Source organism: Kryptolebias marmoratus, linkage group LG17 (assembly GCF_001649575.2).
Source record: "Kryptolebias marmoratus isolate JLee-2015 linkage group LG17, ASM164957v2, whole genome shotgun sequence".
Classification (NCBI taxonomy): Eukaryota; Metazoa; Chordata; class Actinopteri; order Cyprinodontiformes; family Rivulidae; genus Kryptolebias; species Kryptolebias marmoratus.
The window spans coordinates 21,637,992-21,649,251 of record NC_051446.1 but is presented as its reverse complement, the minus strand read 5'-3'; the positions used below and the strand labels follow the sequence as shown (position 1 = coordinate 21,649,251).

Here is an 11,260-nt window from a genome sequence, read left to right as displayed (position 1 = left end):
ATCGAATTAAAAACAAAACAAAGGCGGAATAGAGTGCCAGCTGTTATAACTCGCCCGGCCGGCAGGGGGCAGCGTAACGGCTACAGTGGAGGAGGCGGGATGGCCCGACAGCCAATCAGAAGAGGCAGGGAGTCCAACAGCCAATCAGAAGAGGACAACGCTGGCGCAAAGAAGAACTGGAAAAGGAAGCTTCTCTGCCGCCATTTCACGTGAAAAGCAGCGCGGTTGAATGTGAGTCCGGAGGGAAAAGATTGTAAAAAAAATCTGACTTTTGTTTCAGTTTTATATATTTAAGTTTTAAAGGCGAAAGTAGTATTTTATTGCAGCGCAGGCTCTGAAGGTTTCTGTTCTAACCGGCTCGTTTGTCGCTTGTATACCAGCAAGATGAGCTACGGAAGGCCGCCGCCAGACGTCGAGGGGATGACCTCCCTGAAAGTGGACAACCTGACTTACCGGACTTCACCCGAGACTCTTCGGCGAGTGTTCGAGAAGTACGGCCGCGTCGGAGACGTCTACATCCCCCGGGACCGGTACACCAAGGAGAGCCGCGGCTTCGCCTTCGTGCGGTTCCTCGACAAGCGCGACGCCGAGGACGCCATGGACGCCATGGATGGCGCGCTGCTCGACGGGCGGGAGCTGCGCGTGCAGATGGCCCGTTACGGACGGCCACCGGACTCGATGTACAGCCGGAGAGGAGGACCGCCGCGCAGATACGGGGGGTACGGACGCAGAAGCAGGAGTTATTAGTTTTAAACGGAGAGTAGTAAGTTGTAGGACAAGCGACCACATGGTCGAGTAAACGACGTAGCATTAGGCCTTAATGGAGGTAGGGGTGCTCAGGGTGCCTCAACACTCCCTGATGGACATTCGCGGATATGTCCAAATACAATCATTATTAAAGAATTACTCTTAAAAAGGAACTTGATTGCAATTTTATAGATATTGTCTGCAATCTATTTATTATGTAGTGCTTTTAAATGTTAGCTTAGCTCAAAGTCCTTAGCACAACTAGCAGAGTTAGCCGAGACAAATTTATCTAATGTAAAGACAGTGTAGTCTGAGGTTTTAGAGAAGAGTGTTTTAGACATTGGGGTGGGAGGGGGGTTGCTGTAATACAAAAATGACTGTTTAAAGTTTTGTATTTATGTTGAGGTTTATGTTTCTGTGTCTACAGTCGCTCAGCCAGTCCTCGCCGGCGCAGACGAAGCCGCAGCCGCTCCAGGAGCAGGAGCCGTTCCAGATCCAGGAGCCGCAACCGCTACAGCCGCTCCAGGTCCCGCTCCTACTCCAGATCCAGGTCGAGGTCCAGGTCCAAATCGAAGTCCAAGTCCAAATCCAAATCCAGAACGCCCAGGCGAAGCAAGTCCAAGACTCGCTCCAGGTCGAGGTCTCGCTCCAGGTCCAAGTCCCGCTCCAGGTCCAAGTCGAGGAGTAGAACCCCGGTTTCCAACAGAGGGTCGAAGTCCAGATCCAGGTCCAAATCCAAGAGTGGGCCTAAATCACCAGGAGACAACAAACCAGAGTCCTAAATCGAACCTGGACACATGACGGTATTCAGGGGAAGGGGGTGATTTGTGTTATTAGTTTTGTCTGATGAGATGGTTATTAATAGATTTTTGTGTTCTGCAGCCTTTCTGCTAATTCTAAAGCAACAAAGCCTGCAGAATGCTGTTAGAAGTTAAAATTATGCTAAAGTTTAAGCTTTGTGTATGCTTTACTTTGCATGTCTGTTTGGTCAATTTAAAGCACACACAGGCAACAGAGGATTTGGCTTGATGGTGCCGCAGATTTTAAAGTGGGGGTTATTTGTTCACATTTGTGCTTGTATGTGTGGGAGGGAGGTGGGATGCTCACTCAAACCGTTCACTTAAATGTGGAATTCTTTCCTCCAAGCTGCTGAGTCCTGTTTGCAAAGAGAGGAGGAGGAGGAGATGGGGGTGTTGCAGTGTGAGAGCAGTTAGTGTGTGACCCGCCCATGTGATCTGCCTGTTGCTGAGAGATGGCAGTTGCTATGGAGCAGGTCACCAAGGCAACGGTGGTTGCTATGGAGCAGGTCGTCATGGCGGTGGTTCGGGCTGTCAGTTGGTGTATAAAGGTGGTGTGGTGAGGTACGTTCACGGGTTACCACAGGCAGATGCGCTGAGCGTTTCCCCCTCCGACCGTGTCTGTGGTTTCCTCCAACCTCTCACAGAGGGAGCCGACCCCGAGGTTTGTTTTTTATATAAAAAAAAAAAAAATGCCCCAAGTGCAAGACTAGTGTGTGGGGAGAGCTGGGCGAAGAAAGGTGTGTAAGCAAATGTGAAATATAGTTACATTATTTCTACAAAGCCAGTTTGTTTAAAATGTTAGCGTCAGTATTTAAGTATTCAGATCAGCTGCAGGAATTGATACAAACTTCTGTTTTTGCTCTCAATAACTTAAGTTCTGTCTTTCCTTCCAGATCTCAGATGCTTTGAGCCTTTGCTGAAGACATCAGGAGCCTCGGCTGAGCAAGAGGACTTCAGTTACCACTGAATGCAGACTCAAAGGTTATTGGATCTTGGTCTGAAATGTTTTAGATGTTTAATTTGTCTAATCTGCCTAAACAAGTTCTGTAATTTTGGCATTTGTAAAACTGTATATTGGAAAGGATTTGTTAAAAACAAAATTCACAAATTTACTTTTTTCTCTTGCCGTTTTATTTCATTTTTACTTAATACATCTATCTGTAATGCATTGTTTCAATGAGAGCCCTTGCTTAATTTTTTTTAATTGGATTTGAAAGTTTTGCCAAGCTGATAAAGAAAATGATGTCCTGTTAAATGTTCACAGTTTTTGCAGTTGTTAATGCCCGTCTGGAATAAAATGGCTTAATGTATAGTGAAATAAAAGTCACCTAGTTTTTGCTTAATTTAGCATATTTTCTCTTCCGTTGCTTTCCTATGACTCTAACCCTCTTTCTTGTGTATCTTTTGTGCACTAGGCGCAGTTGTGTAGCAGTTGAGTAATGCTGGTTAGCTGTTAAGATGCGGTGCAGTGCGGTGGTGACATGGTGTGGCGTGTTGCGGTGCTGAGTGCCCGGCGCAGTTCCGGGGCTCGACCCTTCGCTGCCGTTTGCCGGTTTGTAAGCTCACAGGTGTGGCAGATCATCCATCCTCTCCTGTGTTGTGACCTTTCTCTTCCTACATGTGCTGTACATATTGTCTTCTCCTTTTGCTCCTTTTTTTTCCTCCCCCTTTTCTCCCGTGTCCCACTCCAGCCTCCCCTCTGTGAGTTACCCACTGTTTAACTAGTCTTGCTTGCTTTGGAAAATAAAAAAAAATGGGTCCAGTGTGATCCCTGGTTAAAAACGTTCAAGGGGCAGTTGTGTCTGCTTATGGGATATTGTTTTTTTTATTGCATTTTTCTGTGAACCTCAGATTTCTTGTAATGGCTTTACACGAATGCTAATAAACGTCTTTGACAATAAAAGGCCAACTGCAATCATTTACTGGTCTGTTTTCTCTCAGACATCCAGTTACTGTATTTTCAATTATTGGTTTATTAATAATTAATTTATTAATTATTGGTTTAAATCTGTGAAAAGTTTTAGGTGCAATCCACTTTTATTAATCAAAATATGTAAAAACAGACACATCTAGACTAGAAATTAAAGTATAAAGAAGTGTTTGAGCTGCTAAATTCAGCGGTCTTGTCACAAAAGAATCATACCTCATAAGTCAAGTACAAGTCTGTTACATTAGCCTTCTTGTGAAAGAATTTACTGATAAGGCTTTTTTTAATAGATAAGATGTCCATTTTATAGTCTTTGTTGCCAGTTTTATTCCAAAGTTCACTGAGCTGTTGTAAAGAAGTCATTCTGAAACAATCTGTTCAGGGAACCATGAACTGTTTTTAATAAACAATGAGTATTTTATTTATGTTAGATTCTTCTTTGATTGGGCTTGTAGGGTCAGCAAAACTTGTAAGCCAGTAACTGCAGCCGTATTTGGCTTGGTTTTAAGTTTATTTAACTTCTCAACAGAAGTCATATTTAGGCACTACAGCAAAAATAAAGAAAGAAAGAAAAGGTTCAGCTTGAGCTGTTTTCCACTATTTCCTGGTTCCCCGTTTATGCTCAGGGTCTTGGTGTATATTGAACACAAATCAGTGCACTTTGCTAGTTTTTATTTATTCATTTTTACCACCATTAGATTTTAAAATAGCTACTTTATTACAGCATCGCATCCACAATGTTTTTTTTCAGCTAGTCAAGAGCTACATGTGAGAAAATTTGATATTGAAGCATACAAATATAAATAAAATATAAGTTAAAGGCCTCGTGTTCTCTGAAGGGATGGTCAAATCTTAAAAATAACACAAGTTCATTCATATTCATATTATAAGACGTGTTTGCACCCGGAGCACGTTGTGAATGACTCAGCTGCTACCATCATCTGACCTCAGCTGTGTGCAGGCTGAGGTGGTGGCTGTCTTGAATGATGGTGACTCCAAATGATAATCTGTTGTAGACCTAATGATTAACTTCTGAGAGTTTAAATAAAATCTGTCTTGTGGTTCGTGAGATATTTTGCTAACAGACAGGGTTGAAAACTATAGTGAATGGTTTTAAAAGCTCCGATGATGTGTCTCAGCTACTAACACACCAAATTTTGGCTCAGTATCTGTAAATTTTGGCAGTTTTGGTGTTAATTGTTTTTAACTACTGAGGTGTCTTTAAATGGATATTTAATTGAGTGATGGGGCATTTTAATGTTGAAGTTGGTTGATTGATGAATTGAAAAGGTGAACTTTGATTGTGTTTTTGTTGCAGTCAGCCTCCCAGCCGGTGGGCAAACGTGCTGGCGGACAGGTAGCTCCTCAGGTGAGGACATCTGGCCCTCGGCTGACGTTAAACCCGGCTTGACCTGCGCCTCCGGTACACGGGTTCTGTCAGAAACCATTTGGATCCTCCAGCTCGTCCTGATGGTTGGGATTATCTGCGGCCCCAGCAGAGGGAGCACGTGGCAGAGCTCCGTGCCCGCCCACCTGTCCAGTTTGGAGCAGGTAGAAAAGGAGAGACACGGGGAGGAGGGGGAGGAGGATTGTTGGGCGTGTCCGGAGGATGTGACGTCCTGATCGGAGAGGAGCTCGCCCCCCCTCCTCCCCCGTCTCCCGCTGATGTCCGGTGAGGATTACGCGGAGGATGGCTGTGTAGGAGCGACGGCTCAGAGAGCAGGGAGACCAGCGACAGACATGGACGCGACCTTCGTGCTGTCCGCCATCATTTTCACGCTCCTCGCCGTCGTGGTCGCGACGTCGCTGCTCGGCGGCTCGTCGCCCGCGGAGAACTTCGCCAGCGCGCGGAGCTACTTCGGCCACCGGGGGGTCGACGCCGGCGGCGGCGAAGGGTCCGAGGCGCAGAACGGGCACGTCCCGACCGGGACGAAGAAGAAGAGGAAGGAGGCGGAGAACTGGAGCGAGATCAGCGGGAGCGCGCACGACCACTGGGACGTGGTGAAGTCCGTGCACTCAGTAAGTTTCCTGTTTGTTTCCAGAGGCTGGCTGGGATGTGTTGATGTGTCTGATTGCGTAATTCTCCCCTAATCTGTCCGAGTTAATCACTCCTGCAGACTCGGAGCCCGTCTGAGGCAACACGAGCTGAAGAACACCTGAAATCTGATTTAATCGCGATGTTGTTTCATATCATATCTCCAATATCATCTAAACCAGGAGTGGGCCACCCTGGTCCTCCAGTGCCACCATCCTGCAGGTTTTACCTGTTCCTCTGCTCCAACACAGCTGATTTGAATCAATGGGTGATTAACAGGCTTCTGCAGAACATGAAGAGGTAAATTTACCATTAAATTGTTGAATTAAATGGAAAGATTTTGGCCCTCGAGGACCAGGATTGCCCACCCCTGATCTAAAACCAACAAGGCCACCAAGAGATTAACCAAATTTAGCACAACAACAAAGGAAATTTGTGTTCTTTGTGGATTATTTCTTGGTTGCAGCAACGCGTCTCGATGTTGAACCCTTTACCGTTGCATAGTCAGTTTATTTCCCCCCCTAATGGCGTCACGTCTGTTAGGGGAAAATGCAATCTGCGGGTTGAGCAGCAGGGCTGCGTCCAAACGGCTTATTACCTCCGCCAGGGATGTTCTGTTTGCGGAAGCGTTTTGTTTGTCTTTGCACAAGATTAAGCTAAAAAGTTAAGAATGGATTTTCATGAAATCGTCAGGAAACGTCAAACGCGGTCCTGATTCAGGAATAACCAGCCTACGTGATCCCTTGGCCTCGGTGGAGGTTTGCACTCTCAGAGGTCTTCTACTCTGTTCTTCACTCTTTTTTTTTAGATGATTGAAGTCTGAACAAACAAGACATGTCGGCAAATTAGCAATTTACTCGACGTGAGCCCCAGTAACATGTGGAAGAACCATACGCAGCCACAACACCCTGCTCTCCAGCTTGGTCCCGCACCGCTGTGGGTCGGCGCCCCGTTCTTCAACCAGCATCGGTGGCAAGTCAGCCGATGTGGTTGTGTTGGTGACTCAGGAACAAACGGCATTCCCATTTCATCCCCTCCACTCCCAAAATCGGAAGCTAGTCTCCAATAAACCTCGCTCTGTGGGGGCGAGCGCTGCCATCTTGGAGGATAGAGTCTAGCTCCAGACTCTGGAGATGGGATTGCTGCTGGTTGCTCACAGGTGTTGACAATCAGGCACCAGGTTGTCAAAGGGATACGATTTATTGCCAGGAATTATTGTTGCAGCAAAGAAATGGTCAAACACAAATTTCCTTGTTTTTATTCTATGTTTATCATTCGCATGAATGTCCTATGATTTATTCACGGTGCTGATATTGCGCTCACAGATATTGCAAACGATAATTTTTGCGATGTATCGTGCAGTCAAGACCATCCGTAAGACAGACAACCAGAAAAAAATATGTGAAATTTGAATATGACAGTTTAGTGAAAAAAATCCAAAAACGTAACTATTTGCAGATACACTTTGAAAACTATTGATATTTTTGAGCAACAGAGTATTTTCTCTGCATTAACAGCTTTGTGCATGTTATTTAGTTTAATTATTACAGCTCTTTTAAGCTATTTTACTTGATTTTAGGTATTTTTTTAAGAAACTATTTGCAGCTCAACTGATAACTCAACTGTTAGTTTACATTTTAAATGTATTTTAAGGAAGTTTTGATCATTTCCAAGCTTCTCAAGTCTGAATATTGTCAGTCTTTGCTTGGGTATTTTAGTTTTTTAATCATTTTTTATTAAAACAAACACTTGATTTTTGAAGAAAGTCAGAATTCAGCTTCAACTGAAAGACAACCTTCTATCAAATCTAAAAAAATTATCTAATTTTCCTTTTTTTATCATTGTTTTTGTTGTTTTGGCTTAATGACATTACAATAGTAAGATAATTGAAGCACAGTGGAGCTAAATCGTCGCTTTTCCACCTGTAGATGTTTCTAGATAACATAAGTCAGACACAACTATCACCTGTGTGTTAACTGAAATCAGTGAATAGAAATGCACATTTTTACTCTTATTTTGAAAAGAAAAAGTAGTGGATACTTGTAGGTGGTCGTCGGCTTTCAGCCCTCAGGTGACGACCCCGACAGGCTGAGCGAAAACAGCGTAAACCCAGCAGAGAGGGATTTAAGGCACGAGCCATTAAGTTAGAAAGGGAGGAAGTCCGTAGAGTCGGCGATGCTGCCACGCCCTTTGACCTCACAACTCTCTGACAGGAGCAGGAGTCCCCCCACGTCGCCGAGCGCTCCCCCTCCACGCCCGGGCTGTCTGGAACCAGACACACGAGTTTAGAGGTAGAACCGCCGCCCGAGGCCTCGTCGGGGAGGGGTCGTACGCCGTTCATTGGGCTCTCTGATACGGAGCTCCTAAAGTGTGCTTTCTCCTTCCCCCAGACCGAAGGAGCCCCAGAGAGCCCGTGGAGAAACAGTAAGCACCACCACTTCAACGTTTCATGTTTTTAATCGTGTACTCACTGGCGGGTTTAACGCATTTCTAATCGCCACGTTTTGCTCGGATTCTGTTTCAGCAAAGAAAGTGGAATCGGACGCAAATAATTCCTTGAAGTACGTTCCTGGAAAGGCTCGGTCGCACCATTTAGAGATGATGATGTCCAAAGAGGAGCTGGAGGAGGAGCAGAGGTACGATATTTAACACTTTCACAAGTGTGGGGGATTTTTATTTTTACCTTTCTTTATAAAGTATAAACGATTGCCTACACCTGATGTAACAACAAATGATAAACATGATGATAATATAGAAGTGAGGTTATCTCAGCTCAGTTTATGTTTAAGTTAACTGAGACCCTTGATTTCAAGAAATAAACTGAAAGAACAGCTTAATATCAGGTTTAAAGGGGTTTATTTACATGTTAATCAAATCACCAAATGAGTTGTGGTTGAATGATTCTAGAAACACTATTGGATAAAGGATGATTAATAGATCATGGATACCAAAATAAGAAGTAATTACTCTGTTTAAACTAATAAAATGAAGTGAGAAAAGATGAAAACTACCAATTTAGTTGGTAAGGAAGCCACAGAAAATATGTAATAAGAGTAAAAGTGCAACTAAAACTAATATATAAACTGAAATCTGCACCAAAGCCACATAGAAATGCTGCAGGATAGGATATTTGTTGACTTTGTTTCTTTCTCTGCTTCACATGTGATTTTTAGTGGTTTCACTCACTCACGTTTGTCTGCTGTATCACCGCCCGGCTTTAGGCTAGACTGACTAAGGCCAGATTGAGCGTCTGCCAGGCATTAGCTGGCTGACGAATAAGTAACAGGAGATTTGCAAGGACGAACGCGCTAATGAACAAAGAAAACACGGGGGGGGGGGGTGAATCCGCTTCAGGATTCATTTTGTTAAAATTTCTCTGCTTGTCCTGCTTTTTTATCATTGCATCGTTGCAGGAGAGACTCCAGGACAGAAATTAACTGTTTGTTAACCTGAAAAAAAAGGAGCATAAACGTGGTAATGTATGAGCTCTTCTCACCTGCTTGTCCCAAAAGAGTCACTTTCTGGCCATTTGTGCGAAAGCAAACCTCAGGCAATTTGCACTCGCCGCCTTGACCCCAGCGGTGATGTTTGCCTCAGCAGCTTTTTACCCTCATGTGGCCACGAAGCGACTGGTGTGATGCCGCAGTGTTGCTCATCTGATCCCACCTCTCCTCCCCCCTCGCTGCCCCGTTATTCCCCGTTAGACGTGTGCTCCTCAGACGTGTGGCAGCGGGTGTTGATTGTCACCCTCTTCACCGCCTCCAAGTGTTTGTTAGGTCATGCTTTGAGGAGTTTCCTTTGTTCTGCCACAAGGGGGAGCCAGAGCAGCGCAACACAGACAAACGCATGATTTCCAAGGAAATTACAATGGTTTATTCATTTATTGTTTATTTTTTTATTATTTTTGGGGGACATTATTGCATTTGCATTCAATGCACTTGCATATAAATCCACTTTAAATATAGCAGAGGTAATCTAAAAGACAAAAGTAGAGCATAAAATAATATTTTATCTCTTAGTATATTAATTCAGACATAAGATCACATCTATTTTCTTCTCTGTTCCAGGTTACATTTTGCTCTAATAGATTTGAGGGTCTTTTTTCCTCATTTCTGCAGAAAAAAACTCACTTTCCAGAGTCACAACTTTAGAAATCAGCAATTTTCTGCATGCAACCATAAAAGAAAGCCATTGCTTTACTATGATGGCTTTCGCTGACGACATTTAAATTGATTAAACAACCGGACGAACATTTTCAGCTCGAGTTTTGAATGAGACGCTCACAGTAATAAGGACGTACTCTGCTTCACTTCAAAGGTTTTCCAGAACATAATAAAAAATCTAATTGTCCTTTTCAGGAAAGTAAATATAAACTCAACATGTTGTTGTTTTTTTTAACTAGAAATACGCAAAATTCCAAAGTGGTTTATAAAAAATGATATTTGATGCCAAAAGTAATCGTCTTCTATGATCACATTTTAAGGAGGTGTACGAGGTGCAGATATACCAGTTTTGTTTTAGGCCGTTTCCCTGCATTAGTAACCCCTGGCTGCTTATTAAATGTTATTTTTATATTTAAGATGCTAAAGAAGCTCTGCAAAAATCCTTGTGCAGCATTTTCTCATTTTCATTTGAAAAGAAATTGGACTTTCGGTTGAAATTTTGATTTATGCATGTTATGCAATGTTTCTACAGTCAGTGACCGAGGGATGGAAATGAAATAAACCTGCACAGAATGAAAGATTGTGGCTGTATTACAGTGATCACAGCATCAGATCCAATGGGTAGCAGTTTGGACGGACGAGCCCGGATACAAAAAAAAAACAAACAGTTCGCTTCAGAACATCCAGGTTAGCCCACAGCTTTTATAACTGGTCCTTGAGATTCGACAGACTTGCGCTGGACGCAAACTCCGATCTGATACCACACACGTTTGACCGGGGGACCTGATCTGTCCACACGAGGACCGAAGGCAGTCCGTGACGCCGTGCGAGGTCAGGTGTTGAGTCGGCGTCTTGTTGAAAGGGTGTTTCGGGGGGCACCGTCAGAAAAAAACTGATATAAAAAATGATATAGGAAGATCAGGAAGCACTCAGAGTATGTGTTGGGGGTGACTCTCAGCTACAACCACACCAAATGTTAGCTCAGTGTCTGTAGGACTGAGTCCTGGCCATTTTTGTGTTTTCCAAGGTCAGTTGGCTGAGGACGTCACCCTGGGAGGGGTTGAGTCTTACAGTTAATCAGGGACACAAACGAAACCAATATTCCAGTATCATCAGCGATCATTAATGTTAAGGATCGTTTGTTCGTTTCACCCCTCAGTACTCCTGTGGTCTGTGTCTCCCGCAGGGTGCAGCGTGAACAGCTAGCCTCCATCTTCCAGCTTCTGAAAGACAACAAGGAGACATTTGGGGACATGTCTGAGGGCGAGCTAGAGGAGCAGCTCCATCTCTACTCCATCTGAAACTTCTCCAGGAAAGCTACCCGTCTGCTTTCACTCCAGGACTTATCCACTACGTCAGATACTTTGAATAATTTTATTTGCCGTGTTCACCTCAGCTCCACGCGAACTCCCTCAGCATCGGCTCGGTCATGTTTTAAATCTCTTTGTGTCCTCTGTGTTTCGTTCCCACACTCACCCTCTGCACACAGCAGGTGAAGCTGCAAAACTCACCTGAGAAGGAATCAGGGAGCATTGCTTCTGTTAGTGAAATTTACTCTGTTGTGGAATAAACCAGAAGCTTTTGAGTC

At 44.1% G+C, this 11,260-nt stretch overlaps 2 protein-coding genes across 6 annotated transcripts; both read left to right on the top strand.

Annotated features, from left to right (window-relative positions):
* Positions 1-94: 94 nt before the first annotated feature.
* srsf2a (serine and arginine rich splicing factor 2a) lies at positions 95-3,465 on the top strand. Of its 4 annotated transcripts, XR_001809128.3 has the most exons (4): positions 185-719; positions 1,175-1,550; positions 2,441-2,528; positions 2,963-3,465. XR_001809128.3 is itself a non-coding variant. In XM_025009952.2 (3 exons), exons 2-3 carry the CDS (start codon positions 385-387, stop codon positions 1,527-1,529), a joined length of 690 nt encoding a protein of 229 aa, XP_024865720.1. In that variant the 5' UTR covers positions 95-231; positions 381-384; the 3' UTR covers positions 1,530-3,456. The 4 variants fall into 4 exon arrangements, 3 of the variants coding, with proteins under 3 accessions (XP_024865720.1, XP_017292648.1, XP_024865717.1); XM_025009952.2 differs by having other exon boundaries at positions 95-231; positions 381-719; positions 1,175-3,456; XM_017437159.3 differs by having other exon boundaries at positions 2,441-3,465.
* A 1,567-nt stretch (positions 3,466-5,032) lies between these two features.
* LOC108249319 lies at positions 5,033-11,257 on the top strand. 2 transcript variants are annotated; one of them, XM_017438616.3, is made up of 5 exons: positions 5,039-5,493; positions 7,723-7,800; positions 7,900-7,933; positions 8,034-8,145; positions 10,859-11,257. In XM_017438616.3, the coding sequence occupies exons 1-5, from the start codon at positions 5,140-5,142 to the stop codon at positions 10,971-10,973; spliced, it is 693 nt and encodes a 230-aa protein (XP_017294105.1). In that variant the 5' UTR covers positions 5,039-5,139; the 3' UTR covers positions 10,974-11,257. The 2 variants fall into 2 exon arrangements, with proteins under 2 accessions (XP_017294121.1, XP_017294105.1); XM_017438632.3 differs by lacking the exon at positions 7,723-7,800 and having other exon boundaries at positions 5,033-5,493.
* Positions 11,258-11,260: the final 3 nt, after the last annotated feature.